Source organism: Saccostrea cucullata, unplaced genomic scaffold, assembly GCF_032062105.1.
Source record: "Saccostrea cucullata isolate Sc308-1 unplaced genomic scaffold, CSIRO_AGI_Scuc_v1 ctg343, whole genome shotgun sequence".
In the NCBI taxonomy this organism is placed as follows: Eukaryota; Metazoa; Mollusca; class Bivalvia; order Ostreida; family Ostreidae; genus Saccostrea; species Saccostrea cuccullata.
The window spans coordinates 238,265-257,749 of record NW_026927402.1 but is presented as its reverse complement, the minus strand read 5'-3'; the positions used below and the strand labels follow the sequence as shown (position 1 = coordinate 257,749).

At 32.6% G+C, this 19,485-nt stretch overlaps 2 protein-coding genes across 3 annotated transcripts; one reads left to right on the top strand and one right to left on the bottom strand.

Moving 5' to 3' along the window:
• Window positions 1–355: 355 nt before the first annotated feature.
• Window positions 356–4,907, bottom strand: LOC134274392 (tryptophan--tRNA ligase, mitochondrial-like). The gene is made up of 6 exons (XM_062756679.1): window positions 4,863–4,907; window positions 4,296–4,377; window positions 3,885–3,965; window positions 2,520–2,599; window positions 2,041–2,159; window positions 356–834 (listed from the first exon to the last, which is right to left on the bottom strand). The coding sequence occupies exons 2-6, from the start codon at window positions 4,359–4,361 to the stop codon at window positions 386–388; spliced, it is 795 nt and encodes a 264-aa protein (XP_062612663.1). The 5' UTR covers window positions 4,362–4,377; window positions 4,863–4,907; the 3' UTR covers window positions 356–385.
• A 1,031-nt stretch (window positions 4,908–5,938) lies between these two features.
• Window positions 5,939–15,295, top strand: LOC134274390 (rho GTPase-activating protein gacU-like). 2 transcript variants are annotated; one of them, XM_062756678.1, is made up of 7 exons: window positions 5,939–6,168; window positions 6,810–6,969; window positions 8,484–8,567; window positions 10,884–11,032; window positions 11,224–11,516; window positions 11,823–11,960; window positions 12,213–15,295. In XM_062756678.1, the coding sequence occupies exons 1-7, from the start codon at window positions 6,035–6,037 to the stop codon at window positions 14,648–14,650; spliced, it is 3,396 nt and encodes a 1,131-aa protein (XP_062612662.1). In that variant the 5' UTR covers window positions 5,939–6,034; the 3' UTR covers window positions 14,651–15,295. The 2 variants fall into 2 exon arrangements, with proteins under 2 accessions (XP_062612662.1, XP_062612661.1); XM_062756677.1 differs by having other exon boundaries at window positions 8,478–8,567.
• Window positions 15,296–19,485: the final 4,190 nt, after the last annotated feature.

Below are 19,485 nucleotides of genomic sequence, written 5' to 3'. Positions count from 1 at the left end.
ATAGCATGGGTCTATAATTAAACTAGATAAATAACAATGACATGTATCAGAAACATTCATATGTCCTAAGTTTATAGTGCAGTCATCCTTTGCCACAAGGCCCCTCAACTATTAATAAATCTAAACTACATAAGTTAATCTATGTAATATTTATTTTTTTTTCCTTTTTGATTTTGTTAACATTTTCAATTTCTAAATCTAATTTAAGTTCATTCATCAAAACCCTCTCAAAATCTTCATGTTTTAAAATTGTTAAAAACATGATTTTTTTTTAAATCTAAATTTTGCCCAGTCTTTGAATATTCCTATTTACGTTGACTATATGTGTAAAAAAAAATACAAATATAATTAATGTGAACACTTTTTAAATAAAATTTATTATTCATCACATAAAACCTACAAGATTTCTAACATCCTTCATTGTGTCCTCTGCTAACACAGATGCTACTTCCTGTCCCTGTCTTAAAACGCTCTGAAGATGTGACTTGTCACTAAGCAACCATAAAATCCTCTCTCTGATTGGCTGAATTTCACTGATCACAATATCTGCTAAAAGTACCTTATATTCAGCAGTTGTCAAAGTTGAATATGTTTCACAAATTTCCTCTGGCGTTTCCCCCGTGCAAGCAGAATGAATATTAATTAGATTGGTCACACCTGGGCGATTTTCCTTGTCATAAGAAATGTGTGTGGTAAAGTCTGTGACGGCTAGTTTGATTTTAGATGCTATGTCATCATTGGAATCTGTTAGGTCTATTCGCCCTTTTGGACTTTTGTCCGATTTACTCATTTTGTTTTCTGGAAAGCGCAGACTCTTTATCTTTGCAGAGTCACCTAGAAAACAAAAAAATGTAAGGACTTATGAATTTTTTTAGCTCATATAATTCTAAGACTTAATTTTTTTACATGAAATAATTGAAAACAATTCCCAAAAATCTTTTTCCATAGCTAAGACATTGTGATTAAAGTGGTTCTATGGCTGAAAGGCTTCTTGTTTTAGACTGATTGATTGATTGTATATTGTTTATCGTCACTCTCGAGAATTTTTCACTCAGATGGAGACACCACCGTATGCTGGTGTACTGCAAATTTTGTCCTATACTCAGCACTCAGGGCCATTGAGCAGGGAGGGATCTTTATCGTGCCAGCACCTACTGCGACACGGGACCTTGGTCTCATTTGAAGGACCAGTCTCCACATCCCACAGTACCATTCCAACCCGCGACATAAGGATCAACTCCTTATTTCACGACTCCTGAGCAGACGTTAGGCGACTCTTGTTTTAGACAAACTTTATGTATACTTAAAGAGAAAGCTTCATATTATAGCAGCTTTTGAGGCTGAAACCAAATTGAATGCACTACTTCAAGAATACCAAAAATAAATCCTGAAATAATACATGGCACAAACATGTACATGTGTGGTGCTTAGTCTGAGTTATTTATGATTATGATGACTACTCAATACCCAGTGATTTCATCAAATTTTGAATAGGTTGATTTATGTACACACATATTAATCATGCTATTTGGTATGTGATGTGTTAATTTTCTTTGTCAATAGATCTTTATTTTAACAATGATCATAAATTTTGAAAACATAAAATGAAAGCCATTAAAAATGCCTATAAATGTTTAAACCTCTTTGTCAGTTGATTGATATTAGACTGTATGTTGTTTTATGTCATGTTCATTTCATTAAAAATTAATCAACTGTAACATAACTGATATCATGCCTCATAAGGCAAAAAAAAATTAATTTCTTGGTTCTCAGGCCCTCCCTCATCTCTTCCAAGGCTGCCTCATTGACCCTTTTTATTGCTAAATCAATAAAATATAAACACCAAATCACCTCCCTCATTATTTTTTGAGGTTTTGTACAATGTAAAAAGCTGCCTCATCATGTTTTGGGGGCAATAAAAAGAAAAAAAAATGCCTCCCTCCCTCATCATATTTCTCGAGAAAAAGGCCTGAGAACCAAGTAATTAACTTTGCATGGCCTAAACACTAAGCACACCAGTATGAGATACCATACACTTACCAAGTAACATTTTTGGGACTCTGAAGACTTTCCCAAATTTATTATTGAATGATATGGCTAAATCCTCACACAGGTCCAAATGTTGTCTCTGGTCCTCTCCAATAGGAACAAGGGTGGATCTAAAAATTGTTTATTAACGAGAAATTTAGATCAATAACACATCAAAGAGTATCAAGATTAACTCAGGATTTGAGTTTTTCAGAAATGGCTAGGCAATACCAAACTTTAGAAGAAAAAGATGTCTTGCAAAGGGGTATTACTCTTCAAAATTAACATATTGGCTAAACTTTGTATCAATGTTACCAATTGTAAAATTCCAAAAAAAAATATTGGAGACATTATACCGTTAAAAATACATATTAGACTTGCAAACTAATCTTTATTGGATAAATTGTCTTAATTTTTTTTTTATATGAAAATGCAGAATTTCTGTATTTTCTTAAATCTGGAAAGCCTCAGGTTTGAATTTTCTGTCTTACTTGTACAGTAAAACATCTGCTGCCTGGAGAACAGGATAAGTGAATAAGCCAACACTGGGGTTCTTTGTGTTAGATTTCTCCTGAAAAAAGAAACAAAAACAAAATTAAATCAGTCAAACAAGAAAAATCTTAGAAAGCCACCCTGGCAAGTAATTGCATCATTGTTTCAGACTGAGTATCATATGGCTCTTGATAGTATTATATTAGAAAATCCATGCGAAAAATCATCTAAAACAGATATATGTTAATTTCCTTTTAAAATATTTAAGCATCTATTTTGATATGCCAAAAATCAATAGGTTGTATTTCCATTAGTGAACTCTTCAGAATTAGAGACGCGTTTGGTTGTCTGACTGGGACAGCATGGCGTTGCGTATAATACAAAACATGCCAGTCTCGATCAAATTTTAAATGTTAAATGTATGTGTCATTCTAACTAAAGAATAGAAGAACTAAAAGACATATGGAAGAGAGTGAAAACCCTAACTTTGTCATCCATTAATAAAAATACGACATTTCCGAGGTATGTGTATTGTCTTTAAATGTACCATTGCGATAAATAGATACGTACGATCACCAATGATGTAAATTAATATCCTTGTCATCTCTACTCTTGATTTAAATAAAGTCCACAACAATAAAATATTTCATAAGCATTTTGTTTGGATTTGTTCATCGACATTCAACATGTTGTTTACATGTTTGTGTTACGTTTGTCCCAGAAATCCCGTGAGATTTGTACATAATCCAACTTTTTCACAAAAGAGCGCACTAAGAACTATAACTCTTCAATAGTGGAAATAGAACATATTAGCTTGAATTTCATCCAGTATTCAATAGATTAGACAGTGCTCATGTTGAACACCAAGGATATGCCAATGTAAGGGTACTTCCCAAGTACAGTTTCTGTTCCAATTCAACTTATCTCCAGAGCTTCTCTCATAAATACTGATTATATTTTTGGATCAGATCTACTAGATATTTTAAGGTCTTTTTAACTGAGTTTGAAAATTAATATACGTAATGTTTGACTGTATTTAGACACCCTTTTTACTGACTTTGACATACTGATGTTTGACTGTATTTTGATGCCTTTTTGACATACTGATGTTTGACTTTATTTTGGGAGATATTTTTGGCTGAGTTTGACATACTGATGTTTGACTGTATTTTAGGGTATTTTTGGCTGAGTTTCACTTACTGATGTTTGATTGTATTTTGGGGCCTTTTTGGCCAAGTTTCACATACTGGTTTTACTGTTTATGGGGGCATATTTTTGGCTAAGTTTGACATACTGAATTCACTGTATCTGGGGACTTTTTGGCTGAGTTTCACATACTGGTGTTTAACTGTGTTTTGACTTACTTTCCACTGAGGTAAAAGTTTAAGTCTAGCGTTGGTCGTGATGCAACTCAGAATCCAGCAGAGCTCAGTGTGTTGTCGCACCTACAACAGATTCTTAAGTGTGAAAAAAAAACATATCTGACTTTCAATACATGACAAACATGTTAAGCTGCAGTCAAGTACGAATTACCTGTATCTTTAATCTAGAAAATTTAAATAATCAGCAGTTTTACATTTTAAAATGTTTGATAACACCAATAAATTTATTTTTTGAATAATTATGCTACAATATGAATTATATCTTTACTTTCTTAAATTCTTTGACACACAACAGAAAGTGCAACTTTTCACAATATTCCTACTATAAACATATTAAGAACAGTTAATTACAGATCCAATAAATAAACCACTAACTCAAAACCAGATATTTACCTGTGATTGTAAAAATAAGACAGACTTCTCTGGGTCTATTCCACAAGCCAGCAGACAGGCCACCATCTTGTAAATGTTCTCCCTAGAAATACAGAAAAGTGGAGGCTGAAAATCACTGAAGGCAACACAAATCCTTAATCAGTATATCAGCATTGAAGGTAAATATGCTTGTTTCCCAACAAGGATTTAGGAATTTCCTCTCTGAAATTCATGTCCAAGTTATACATTGACGGTAATGACCTGAATTACTTTGGATCCTGTCTCACATTTAAACTGATCTGAATTACTTTGGGTCTTCTTTTTTACCTTTCCTTTGGGTCCTGCCTGACCGTGATAAACACTGACCTGAATTCTTTTTGATGGGTCCTGTGGGTTGAATTCCAGAGAATACTCGAACTTCCTCATCAGGTACACTCTACAAATCAGAGATTGGCTTTTTTTGCTTTTTTACCAAGTTATAAATATTTACAACTAATTTTCAGAGGTCATGCCATCTTAAATTAACCATTAGGGTGGTGAAACTGATCTGAATTACTTTGTGTCCTTTTTTTCTTTTTAAACACTGACCTGAACTCCTTTGGGTCCTGCCTGACCGTGATGGCGTGTAGATCCACCACATAAATTTTCTATGTATGTTATACATATTTAATCACTTTTTAATAAGTACAAATTGATTTAGTCATGTTAAGTCTCTTACGAAAACCGCTGATATTGTAGTGACGTAGCATCGCTTTTGAAAGGGGGGGGGGTTAAAAAAAAGTCCTTGAAGCTTGGCCCACAGTTTGATGACCCCCAGGTAGTTACCCAGGTGAGGGATACCTGTAGTGCAGGCAGTTAAACATGGTTGTCATTTTCATTCCAGAAGAATCCCAGAATTGCTTCTTTAAACATCGTTGTTTTTAATTAATTGAACTTCCTCATCAAAACTATAGTACACTCTACAAATCAGATAGAACATACCCAAATGATTACAAAAAGTTATTTTTTTTGCTTTTTTACCAAGTTATAAATATTTACAACTAATTTTTAGAGGTCATGCCGTCTTAAATTAACCATTAGGCTGGTGATGGAGCTTCAAGGTGTAATCGTGTTATGATTTGATATACAGATTTTGTAAAGTATTGAAATATTATTCCAATTTAAAAATTAATGACATTTAACTTTGATTAGTTATTGCTTAAGGAATGTAGGATCAATGCACACAATTTTCAACAATATAAGGGTATTTGGTTAGAATAATCTCGGGACAAGCCGATTCTGTAGCTCATTTATCATATAAAAACGAAAGAACATTCTATCTACAAATACTCAAAACTACAGCAGTTGTATTTTATAAAAAATAGAATCGCTTCCTGTCAACTGAATTCTTGGAGAGATAGAGTTGTAAATCTTAATGGTAGTAAAATTAATATATCATCTTTACATTCAATGAAGTTAGAGTGTGATTTTTTGGAAGGAGGGAGGGGGGGGGGGTATGACCCCTAACAAATCACTGCAGTGCAGACATCTGGTGATGTTATACGCGTAAGTATGATACAATCAGAAACTAGGCCTAGATATACTACGGAATCTGTTTTCAAAGTTTCATAATACATCGGCACTGAGTGATCATATGTAACCTTGGTAACTACAGTTGTACCTCTCTGTGTCGCCGCTTGGATGTCATCCTCCTTAGATTTGCAAACCTGGCGCAAAACACATTTCTAAACAGCATTGAGTTTGTCCTGTGTACCAGCGACATGTTGTTTACTTTCCGAACTTGCACGTCAGTGTTATCAAAACGCTTAAGTATGTCGAACATAGATGACAAACATTTCAGTGATGAAGATCATAACTTTCTACTTTCACTTTCAAGAAAGGGAATTTTGAAAAGGTAAATATATCTACATTCATAAAATCTATATATCTCATTAAATAAGACATGTAGGAATATTTTTGCAGATAATGATTCTATTTTTTCACCATAATTTAACTAATTGCAATCGAATCAAAATCTTTACGCTACATCGGTGTCGTTTCTTAAACTCTTTCGTTTGTTTTCACACCTTTGACAATTGACAGAAAAACACTGTAATACGCGCGTAAAATAACATAAAACAATATTGAGTTAACTCAGAAAATAATACGATAATCCAAAGTAAATATATGTAAACAACAGTTTTTAACTCATTGTCATGTAAGCACCATCGGTATATTAAATTTTTTCTGCAGTGGACAAAAATCGCATATTTAAGTCATATTTATGATTGATATTTGCTGATTCCACAAGATAGATAAAGCTCAATCTTTTCAATATCCTCTAATGGCAAAAATATTTTAAGTTCAATGTACATGGTATTGTACAATTTTATTTCTTTTTGTGTTTAATGTAAATACTGAGTTACTGACGCTTTTCATTTTTACCATATTCAGGGGTGATACTGCACAAACCCAAGTCAATATTTTATGCTATATTACATATGTATCATAAGGATAAATGTTAACATATTTGGACACATTTGTTTCAATTCACAGGGCATCCACTGTCAAAATGGCTCGTACAAAAGCTTCAGTCCTAGATCAGGATGACTCAGCTGGGGGAAAATCTTCAGGAAAAAGTAAAACAAACCAGCAAAAGAGGAGGAAAGACAAAGCACAGAGTAATGATTCTGTAAAGAAAAAGAAAATAAAAAAGGTAACATCCAGATTTTTATTTTGATATTGATATTCATTTTGCTATGTCCAAAATATAGGGATGTCACAATTTTAATTTCTCCTTATCTGCAAAAGTGTAAATAAATATGAACAAGTAAATTGATGAATAAAAAACATAAACACTTGTAGAAATAAAACCACATGCTCTGTTAGGAGGTTTATATATTTTTGTTGTAACATGATCTTTAATACAACATTTTTTAAAGTTCAATTTATTTATCAATAAACACTAGAAATAAAATCGTTTTTTTGTTTTTGTTTAAAAAAAAATAATCTAGATAATTGTAATGTAACTCTTTGTTCAATTATATATCAGTCGATTTGATTTTGACCAAGTTCAAGTATTTACGGTTTTTGTATACTTTTCGATCCTAGATTTTATAGTATCACGACGGTATTTTGTACTTTTAGCAAAAAGTTTTTTAAAGCCTTTGCCTTCAACTATTTGTACATGTATTGGCATGTAATCAAACAACCATGTCAACAGTCGCGCGTGTAGTCATCTGTCCCTTTTCCCGAGAATTTATGGCTTCTCGGAGAATTGACAAAATTATCTAGTTTATTTAATCATAACAGACCTTAAACGATGTTCAGTGAAAACAAATAATTAAAGAAAATCAAAAAATAAGGATAGAAGACAGCCCCAGGTAACAGGTGCTTGGTCACGATAATTACTGTATAAACACTGTCACGGGCGATAACGAGTAGAAAACCCTAATTACTGTATGTATAAGTGCAATGAGTATATAACCTTTTAAAACAGATTGATTAATGCATTAATAAATAACCTTAGAAATATTCAAAAATATACATCCGAGTAACCGAGTACCATTTTACCCTCAATGCAATGTGGCTGTCAGCAAGTATAGTCAATCCCTACCAAAATACGAAGCACAGAGAAAAATATTCAAAACAAAATTATCCACTTTCACTTTAACCAAACAATTGATAATAATGACAAATTGTTAAAAGTATTGATCAAAAAAGGTTCTTAAAATATTATCATCATTTTTATGTCAAATATCTGATATAAGAAAAAATACTTTAGAATGAATAACTATATTGTAAAATCTATGTATTATATTTGATAATTACAATACATAATTTGCTACACCAATTGTTTGTATCCTGGTTGTGTTCTACTGTATTTTCATACTTATCACTATGTTTTCTATGGGCCTTACCAATTACTGTAATTGTGTTTGTGCCAATAAAATATTTGTATTTGTATTTGTATATATACATTATTTCTCCTTATCTACAATACACTTAACATATATATAGATCTGTTAATTATATATTTATCATGATCTCCAAGATTTTTCGTCAAACTGAAAATTTATGTTTAAAAGAAGTGATACATGTAATTTTATGATGTTTTCCATTAAGTTTTTTCCCAAGACTAAGAGTAATTTAGAAGTTTGATTACTAAAATATAAACATGATAAAACCATTAAAAAGTTTGATAAAATTTTGTAAATTTTACAGGAGGAGTCCGAGAGTGAGGACAGTGATGAACAGTCCAAGCTACCTCAGTTCTATAAGGGAACAACATGGCCACTGGACGCCAAAGTAGAGGTAAAATATGTGTAAATTCATAATGCCGCGGCAAGAAAGAATGGACGTCTTCATTTGTCATTTCACCTTCAGAACAATGTGGCTGTCAGCAACGATAGTCAATACCATGACTACATTTCACAAGCAATAAGCAATCAAAACCCATATAAATCTTAATTTACCTTTCTAGTCATTCAAACGCTTTTAAAAGAAAGAATAGATTATTCAAGCTTCTATTTGATATTGATTGTTAAACATGTGCCTAGTCCATGATGTCAAAAGATATGTATGCGATTGCGGAGTTAAAAAGAAAAGTGTAGATGAGTAAGACGGAGATTATATCACTATAGATCGGAAGAATGGAGTAACAACAAAAACAATGTTAGTAGTGAAACATGAAAACAGGAGAATTGATTTGTGATAGATATTCAGAGAAAAAATTAAATGAAGTACTGACCTAGTTTAATTTTTTTTTTTTTTTTTTTTTTTGTTATTTATTAATATTTTTCAAAAAAGAGAAGTTTTTGTGGCCTTTGTAAAGATCTACAAATGACCCTCAGAAGCTCTAAGAATGCAGGATTTTGCTCCATTTATTTAAAAATTTTCCAGGGGGCCTAGCCCTCTCCATAGCCTCAGACTATTTTTCCCCTTTACATATAAAAGGGTAGTAAAACAAAATAGCTAGATAAATCCCTGTAAAGTGTAAAAATCATAATACGGTAAACTCGGTTCCTGGGAACCTGTAAATTTAATTCGCTATATCCGTAATTCATTATATCTGTATAACGAATTCGAATAATAATATATAGCAAATTTGCTGTATGCATGTTTTCCTTCAAGTATTACTACCAAATACTTTAGGGGAAAAAATATTTCAAAACATACTATTGTTAACCAAGGTTTCAATAGGAATTGAATTTTATATACAAATGCTGAAATAAAGTTGTTCAATTAATTATATTTTAAGATCTTTGAAAGTTAGTTATAAAAGATGTAAACATTATATTTAACATCAACAGGACTCAAAATTAGTCTGCTATATTCGCAAATTTATTATATCAGAGTTCGCTTTAACCATGAAATTTTTACACAGATTTGTTAAGAATTTTGTCGGGGACCCAGAAAAACTTTGCTATATCTGTGAATTCGCAGTACAGTTAAGGTGCGCAATGGAAATATCGACTAAATTTTGTATTTAAAAATGTATTCGTAATCGGGATGGCGATTATTTTTAGTACATTATTTATATCGGATAATAGTAATTATGATTAACAACTAGATATCGAGGACGATTATATTTTATATTTAGACTAGTCACGTGATGCGGCAGTCACGCGATTTTAGCACATTGACTCGCAGTATTGATGTTACATATAAATATCACTAGTGCAAGGGCATAACCAAGTTAATTTTCCAAGTTAAGCATATAAATATTTTCAACACACATTGTAGTGTCTAAAACGTGCTGCGATCCTGTCTAAATTCTGCAATTTCATTGTTAAAATTATACTTGTATGACCGAATGCTATATTTTTTGCTGGTCAGCGGCATGAAATATTGATGTAATTAAATTGTTTTTAGGATTTCATCAGGATCGCAGCACTTTTCAGATACCTTAATAGTTCTAGAGTTGAAATGTTAAAGCTTACTTTTATTCATAGAGTGTATGCCCTTGCACTAGATCGATTTATTAAGACCCCCCACATTACCTTCCGATGTACTTGCATACAAATATACGGCAGTGTCAATTAAATACGCGATGTACAGAAAATATATTAATAAAATAGTGAAGAAGACATTAAATTCAAGTTATTGACCAATAGAATATCTGTAAATATTATTTTATTTTATTAGAGAATACATATTTTGTTGAGAAAATATTGCTTGATCTGTCTCTCACTGTATACAAACTACGTCACGTTGTAAGAAATGACGTCATATTGACAAGTGTATTGCGATCAGTGACTGGTTTATAACTTGTTATGTGGGATTTAACTATCGACAAAACAGCACGCTATAGTAAGTTTTTATGTAGTTTGATGGTTTGTTACTGGTTAAATTAGCAGATCAACTCATTTTGTGGTATTTTAAAGAAATGTTGTATGACGTATATTGTGTATGATGTCATAGTCAAGTTTTCCCGTACAAATTAGGCTCCGCCTCCTTTTTGTAACCTTAACTGTGCTGCGTTTGCTATATCCGTGTTCGTATTAAACAAGTTTTACTGTTATTCACAACACAAAAATATGGATCAATGAAAATAAAAACAGAATTTACAGCAAAACAGTTCAGTACACAGGCCAGTTAAATTAAGATTTTACTGTATTGCATTAACAGGTCCATGTGGATTATGAGGAAGTGAAAGAAGTCCGTAAAATCAAGCCTCCGTTTCTCCCGCTGTTATATCAGCTGACCCGTGGAGAACCAGAGAATATCGCCAAGGCCGTCAACGCAATACCGCCTGTTCACCAACTTCTCAAAGAAAGGTACTGTGTTAGAGGAGCCCAACTTTTACTTTCTTATAAAATGTTTATTGCTTATATATGATAAATAATAGCAGGACGATAGTGATTCAGGTCACTGGTGAGCGTAGTGGTCCATGGCTCTTCTTTTCTCTCTGATGAGGGAGAATAGTGTAATATATTATCTAGTTGATGCATAAAAATCCTAATTTTAGATTTGAAAAAGAAAATAAACCAGAAGTGAAGCAAGAAGCGGTGCAAGATAAGCATGATAAGAAACCCCTGGTGGTGAACCCTAAAAAAGTGGATATGGCAACGCTAAAGAAAATCCCCAGTCAACATTTCCGAGATGCGAAAGGCAAATGGCTGCCAAAGAAAAGGTGGAAATTTGCTGAGATCCTGAAGAACAAACCAAAGCTGCAGCACCTGCTCTCTGAGAGAACGGCAAACTCGGATGGAAATCGAGCAGCTAACAAGGGGCATCAAGGGACTGCAAAGAAGCTTACACGTACTTATTGTTTTTTTGTAATATATAATTTCTATAAAGTGCTCAATTGAGCCAAATGCTCTCAATTTACCCATTTCTTTTATGATTTTAGACTAAATGACAAATCTTTAAATTATAAAATTATCATTTGCATAACCTTGATAAATGTTGTAACAGAAAACAGGGTAGAATTTACATGAAACATACTCAATGTAAGATCATACTCAAAGGACATATTTTAACCCTTAAGTTTCTTGTTCAAATTAATATATTTGTTAAGTTTTTGATTTTTTTTTCATAATCATGTTAACGTTATATTTCATTCAGTGCTTGCTGAAGCTAGGTCAGCCATTGAGGAAGTTTTAGCCAGGGTCTGTATGCGCCGTCAAGAGTTTGCCAAACTAATTGTATGGTTAAGGAGTCTGGAAATGAAATCCTACGGAAAATCCAATACCCTGAAATCTGGTAATATTTATCAACTTGAATATACCACATAAGTCGAAATTGTCAAAGTGAATTGGAAGTGCCAATCATTTATCCACATTTTATTTGATGAAAATAATTAACCCTCAGTATCTCTAATACTGGGATGCATCCTGTCCAATCTACTTTTAGTTAGGCATGATAATGATTAATTTTATCTAGTAAATTAAACTCGTGCCTTTATGTCTACTTATGTTATTTCAGATCTTTTACATGTGTTTTTTTTCTCTTCAGTGACACCATGGAGAAAGAAAAACAGATCCAGTCCCAGAAGTAAACCTAAAGATGTGCCAAAGGCTGCTGTTGAAGTAGTGCCTAGTGTTGAGGTACAAGAGGCTGATTCAAGTTCAGATGATGATGATGATGCCAATGTGCCAGTCAAAAAAGCTATGTATGGCCTAGAAAAGAGTGCAATTATCCGCAATGCACGCCTCAGAAACAAACCCAAGTATATGCCATACATTCCTCCTAAAATCAAGGAGCCAGCAAAAGTGACATCAAAAACAATACAGGAAAATGTGGTTTCTGCTCAACATTCTGGGTCAACAAAGAGCTTACCTCAGCAATCTGATTCATCAAAAAGTTTAACTCCACAAACAGGGTCTACAAAAGGTTATAGTGTTTTGTTCAAAGGTAGGATGTTCTCATCAGGAAAGAAAATCTTTCTCAATAGAAGACAAAATGTGGAAAGTGAAAGTGATTCAGAGGATGATGAAGAAGAAAATATCAGGTCTTCCACCAGCTCAAAAAAATCACAGGAAAGTAGACAATCAAAGAGTGGACTTGAGTCCACTGATAATCCAAATCCAGGTAAGGAAAAGTCCAAGGCACAGCAAAAAATCAAAAAGTCAACGCCATCAACATCAAAACTGCAGGAAAGCTCATCCAGCTCCGAATCTGAAGAGAGTGCTGCAATAGAAAATATTAGGACTCTTAAATCTTCTAGTGCACTCTTTCCACAAGTTAGGATTCCATTCATCAAGCTAACTGATGCAGTAAAATTGACCAACTCAGAAAAAAGAACTTGTTCTTCAGCTTCCTCCACAGAAAATGTAAGCAAACTAAAAAGAACAATTTACAAGGAGGGGAGAGAGTTAAATGATAAACCTGTCAGGAAGAAAGCAAAGATTCAGATGGTGACCTGGAAAGACGATGCAGAAAAATTGAAAGACAATGAGAATAACAATGGAGGGCCTGAAGAGAAAGGAGAAATGGCTGGGAGGCAGAGTGAAGCGGGAGTGAGGGAACGTTCAACATCCAAGTCTCCTCTGTCTGCTGGGGAGGATGTTAGTAGGGAGGAATTTTCTCCTCCAGAGGTTCGAATTGAAAATTTAGAGGGAGAGGACTTGAGGACCAGTGGTGAGGACAACAATACAGAAGATCTTGAAGCTTTTGGTGATGAGAACAGAGGTTCTTCTTCAATATCCCCAATCTTGGACAGAAGGACTAATGCTGAGGACAATAATACAGATTGTCTAGGAACTTTTGGTGGTGAGGACAGAGGACCTTGTGCTTCCTCACTTTCCCCAATCAAGGACACAAGTAGAAATACTGAGGACAATATTACTGAGGATCTGGAAGATTTTGGTGATGAGAACCAAGGTGCTTCCTCACTATTCAAAATCACGGACGTGAGGACCGATGCTGAGAATATTGATACGGAGGATCTAGGAGCTCATGAGGGTGAGGAGGGAGCAGATGTTTCCTCAGATTCCCCAGTCATAGAAAGCACTGTCACTCAGAGTAGTAGTGAAGAGAGGGAAAATGATTCCTCCATTACAGAGAGGGGGGATAACTCCTCCAATATAGAGAGGGGGAATAGTTCCATAAACTTTGAAAGTGAGAATAACTGCTCCAGCACTACAGAAAGGGGGAATACATTTAGCTCTTCTTTTGTAGACATTGGAAATAACTCTTCCAATACAGAGAGGGGAACTAACTCTTCCACTACAGAGAAGGGAGATAGCTCTTCTAGCCTAGAAAAGGGGAATAACTCTTCCATTACACAAAGGGGAAATAGCTCTACTAACAGAGAGATGGGGGATAACTCTACCAATATAGAAAGGGGGAATAATATTGAGAGGGGAAAAAATTCCACAAGCCTAGAGAGTGTTAATGACTCCTCCATTCCGGAGAGGGGAAATAGCTCTTCTAACATAGAAATAGGGGATAAATCTTCCAATGCTGAGAGGCCGTCTACTTCATCTAATAACCCACAAACACCAAACACAGAGGAAACCCTGCGTCTGCTGATCAGTCATTTGTCAAACTTGCGAGATTCCCAGGGGAAAGCTGTTGATTGTAAGATATTATTCTCCAGTGCAAACCAAGTTTTAACTATCTCTGGGAGTAAAAATATTTCATTAGAGGAAAGCATAGATAAAAAGCCAATCATTGTTGAGGGAGAGACGTCAGGGAATTCTGTAGCCTCTACTTCAGATCGGGTCAACAGAGTCAGTCCAGATACATCCAATCAGATGGACAATCCCCAGAGTTCAGAGGTCAACGTTCCTGGCATAGTGGAGATTGTAGAGAGTGATGATAGCAATTTGGAATTCGTTTCCTCAGAAACCATGGCAACGGTGAAGCAAGAGAGGGCGGAGCCTGAAGGAGAGGAGGCGGAGCTAAGAAACCAAAAAGAGGCTGAGGCAGTGATCATAATCGATGATTAATTATAGCAGTATATTAATGGACTTCTTATGACCTTCAAATGATTGCAATAGAGATATAGTCACAAGTTTTCTGGAATAGAAGCATGAATTTGGGCAGCACCAAGGGAGAAGTGAGAAGGGTAATTCTAAGAGATATGGGAAGGTTTGTACAGTCAGAAACAATATGTGTTGTGTGGTTGACTCTGAAAGAATGAAGGAAGAAAATAAATATTTTCGATATAGATTAATTGTATTAATCGGTTGTGTTTTAGGTTGTTAATATCATGTAGTTGGCATTTTTTATTTGTTTGCTTGTTTGTTAATGTTTTTAATCATTTACTTGCATGGGATATTATGTGTAAATATAATTTTAACATCATTACCAGGGTAATTTTGTTTTCATAGAATTTTGTAGATGAACTGGGTTTGAAGTTTTCGATTTTGTATGAGTTTTTTATGAAGCATTGTATCAAAATTTTTACACACCTTTCAGAGATTGTTTTTATTTCTTTTGATCCAGTGTTACTAGTATTATGAACAATTACATGTAGTTGTCAATAGGTTTCTTGTGTGAAGAAATAAGCCTTAATTTTCAAATACCAGGAGGAAAAACTGATTAACAATATACCGTAAATCTGGAAATTTTTATGTCGATTTTATTTTGCAAATCTGTAAACTTTATTTTTAAAACAAGTTTACATTTTCTTATTGTTGAGTTATTTTTAAAAATTGCAAAAAAATTATATAAAAAAATTTTCTGAGGTAAACTTTTTAAAAAATGGTAATATGAAAAAGTTGTAAAGACTGAAAGAGGGCATTTCTTGATTGAATTTTGCATAATTTATTTGTTTACTATGAACAGTTTGTGATTAAATAAAAAATATATATATACTGTTTATTATGAACTGTTTGTGATTAAATAAAATATATATATTATACTGCATATTAGGCATTTAATACCATGAATTTATTAAAATTATATTATTATCTGAATATTAATATATATTAGAATATAATTGGATTTTGTGATTAATATTTGATAATTTTTTTTTAAATTGGATTATTCTCCAATTAAGTTCTGATTATTATTCATAAAATAATTATCAAATAATTTCTGATTATTTGCTTATTCCTATACTGTATACAGGGAAATTTTTGTCCCCTTTTATTTTTGCCTCTTTGGCCCTATAATCACAGATGGGCAAATTGAAATGAGGGTGAATTCAAAGAAAACAGTATGAATTTTTAAACTGAACTGTGACTTGGGGAATTTGTAATGGGGCAAAATTGTTCCCAAGTGCAAAAGAGTGAAAATAAAACAGGCAAAAATATCCCTGTTTACAGTAATTCTTTGATATCAACAAGCTGGTACATGTAATAACAAAATGTAATGTAATACATAATGGGGTTATACTGTAGTTTCTATTACTGTAATTGGTACCGTGCCTTTTTAAATGTTTTTAGTTACTAAGTCTTGCCTATTGAAAAGCAATTTCATAAAATATTTGCAATAAAACCTGCATAATGCTTTTTGTAAAATGCTGAATATGCTGTAGAAAGAAAGTTGATTGATTTGGTTGTATGCATGTATTAAGCCTATTTTATCATTCCTGTGAAAGAAATCCTCAATTTTCAATTTTCTGAGAATTGTTCATCAGCCATTCCATGTACATATAGCACTTATACTTAATTTACTGGGGAGCGAGAAATGTTTATAAAAAGGGCATTACTGTAATGACATTCTTCCTCTTTATTTCTTCCAAAGAAAAAAAATATAGAAATTTTGTGCATAATTATATTATTATATATTTCTGTTTAACAACAATCATGAATTTTTTTTTTAGTTAGGCCATATGATATATGATTCAAACTGCATGTACTTGTTACACATATATTTGTTTTAATTGGGACATTTTAAGCAAACCCGAATTATTAAGTTTTTTGTAGCTTTTAGTTTTGTTTTATTGTTACAATACACGATTATAATAAATCAATTATGGACTTGCAAGCTTTTAATCCCCCCAAAATTACTACTATCCAGGCAAGAGTTATGCGCCCTATATTTAATGTTATTTTCATTAAGAATTCCAAACCCAGTAGCCCAAAATTTGATTGATTGATTGTATATTGCTTAACGTCCGTCTCGATAAAATTCACTCATATGGAGACACCACCACTTGCCTGTGGAGAGCTGCAAATTTTGTCCTATACTCGGCACTGAGGAATGAGCAGGGAAGGATCTTTTTCATGCCAGCACCTTCTACAACACAGGACCTTGGTTTATACGGTCTCATCCGAAGGACCGGTCTTCCTTGTCCCACAGTGAAATTTGAACCCGCATTGTAAGGATCAGCGACTCTAGAGCAGGCGCTTTAATCACTGCATCATGCAGGCGACCCCAAAATAAGAAAATAATGCTTTCCCCTAGCTCATACAACTTTTTTTAGTTTTTTCACCTGCACATTATTTGTGCATTTTAAAGTTTACTGATACATTGTAATTTAAAAAATCTACAATTAGTTTGATGTGTAGAAGGAAAGGAGAAAATTTATGGCTTATCTGATTATCTGTCTTCGCCCTCAAAGACACAACCCAGAACAAAGTTCTATTAGCCCCTAGTCATAAGATATCAGTCTAATATATTTGTCTTTGACCATAACATCCATTTTTTTGACTTTTGGGGAGAATTTCTCCACTTTCTAGCATTGGTCAGTCAACTATCTTTCACTCCCTAATTCTAGGCACATTTTTTAGCTCTGTATATTTTATCCATCTCCAAACCCTTTATAGTCGTCTCTACAAGTGATAAACTCGCTTGATTAAAATTATGTTAGATAGCTGAAAATTCACAAAGATGTGTTATATACTGATATATTTGACTATGAATGCTAGAAAGTGGAGAAATTCTCCCCAAAAGTGCACAAAAAATCTTGCATCGTAAATTGCACCTGTATTATGAAGAAAAGAATATATAAAACATTAAAACTAGAAATTAAATTCTGTATCGGCAAAAAAAAAATATCTTCCCATTTAAAAAAAAACAAGAGACATATTTCTACCTTATGACTTTATTCATCTTCTCCTGAACAACTAATAAAAGCAAAAATATTAATATTGTTTCATTGCAAACAAAAAACTACATGACTCTCTCCTGACTAAAAACAGATTCAACAACAGAAGATAAATATTATACACGGATTATCACAGTCTTAACAGAACACAATGCCTACTGACAGACAAACAAACAAAGGTGAAAAACGAGAAAAAAGCGATCTTGCTTAAAATTGTTTTTCATAATTAATGTACAAGGTTGTATGATCATTTAAAAATGTTAAGAAAAACATAAATAATATTGACATATAATTTGGGTATTAACCAATCCATATGAGCATACAATAAATTTATAGATAATTCCAGAAAAGTACTGGTAAGTCAAGAATTTTCAAATAACATACAAAATATCTTGATTTTTTCAAAGAATATAGAAAAATATCATTACACTGTAAATGGTGGTCTCTTATACCCAGGAGAGAAAAAAGGAAACATCAAAAAAAACTTAGATTTTTATCAGAAAGAAGCTAATAAAATATATAAATTGGCTTGCATTTCTAAAACCCTCTTCCCAAAGTAGAAACATAACACAGTGTTTATGAATACTTGATTTTTATACATCTCTGCCTATCAATATAGGTAACAAACAATTTGCAAATGACATCATTATTAGTGTTTGAGCAACAAGTATATAATCAAGATAACATGTACAATAATACTGAAAATTTACTATTGTATTTTAATACTTCCCTTAGCTATTAGAGAAAAAATAAAACTAATCCATTGACCGAAATACTAGTATGAAGATACTGCAAAGAAAGCTGAATAAGAGTTATTCCCCTTTAAATGCTGCCTCCATCCATTCTGACTTTGGAAGTGCATGTTGTATATTCTTTTCTATTTAATAGGGGGAAGAAAATCATAAACAGCTATAGATTTTTATTCAGCTGCTAGCTAGCTGTTTTCATATATTTGTTTTTTTTTTATATTTTGCAAGAAATTTGTGATTACCTGTAATTAAAATAGAAGCAGTGGTGAAGAATTTGGAAAAAAAATAATAATGATAAATTCAGTCTAAAGAAATATGAGTTGAATTAATATCTGTCTATATAAAAAAGAGACAAATGAATTAAATTCATTACCTATAGACTAGCTCATTGCAAATACATGTATTTCAAAAAAATTAAACTAATTGTACAATAAAAAAAATGTACTTATAATTATTAATAAACCCACCTATTCCATTTTTCTACGTGTACAAAACTTTGAGAAAAAATCCTGCATTATATCAATCAGCGAATCTAAATCTAGAAGCATTTTTAGTTTACAAATATCTTTATACACATTCAATATTTAGTTGATGTGAAATTGACACCATGACAACAAATTCAAAATCTGATTGTGTAGGTAATTTGGTGAAGGTGAAATTCACATACATGTACATGTACTAATTTTTTTCAATATAAAATCCAATACAGAAACACAGTGGTAAATGTCTTATTTTAAGTGAAAATATATAAAGCCAAGTTTATATTGCATGAAATATTTTTCAGACTTTTTAGAAATTTTAAAAATTATAATTTAAATTCTGAATTGGAATAATATTACATAATTAGTTGTTTAAAAAATCTCTAAAAATTCTAGATTTGACAAAACAAGCATGTTTAACATTTTCTTAGCCGTCACATGAAAAAACAAAGTCTATAATTTGATTTCATTATTTTGATGTACCTGAAAATTCGAAGTCTTATGGAATTTTTAAAGTAAACATTTGATTACAGTGTTTGAGTGATAGTATTAAAATC

Excerpts from the sequence above, each read along its gene's own strand:
- LOC134274390 (XM_062756677.1), top strand. The coding sequence starts at position 6,035 with ATGTTGTTTACTTTCCGAACTTGCACGTCAGTGTTATCAAAACGCTTA. Across the intron at positions 6,169-6,809 it reads AGAAAGGGAATTTTGAAAAG|GGCATCCACTGTCAAAATGG; the intron begins GTAAATATATCT and ends TTCAATTCACAG. Across the intron at positions 6,970-8,477 it reads AGAAAAAGAAAATAAAAAAG|GAGGAGTCCGAGAGTGAGGA; the intron begins GTAACATCCAGA and ends TAAATTTTACAG.
- LOC134274392 (XM_062756679.1), bottom strand. The coding sequence starts at position 4,361 with ATGGTGGCCTGTCTGCTGGCTTGTGGAATAGACCCAGAGAAGTCTGTC. Across the intron at positions 3,966-4,295 it reads TCTTATTTTTACAATCACAG|GTGCGACAACACACTGAGCT; the intron begins GTAAATATCTGG and ends AATCTGTTGTAG. Across the intron at positions 2,160-2,519 it reads GCAGATGTTTTACTGTACAA|ATCCACCCTTGTTCCTATTG; the intron begins GTAAGACAGAAA and ends AACAATTTTTAG.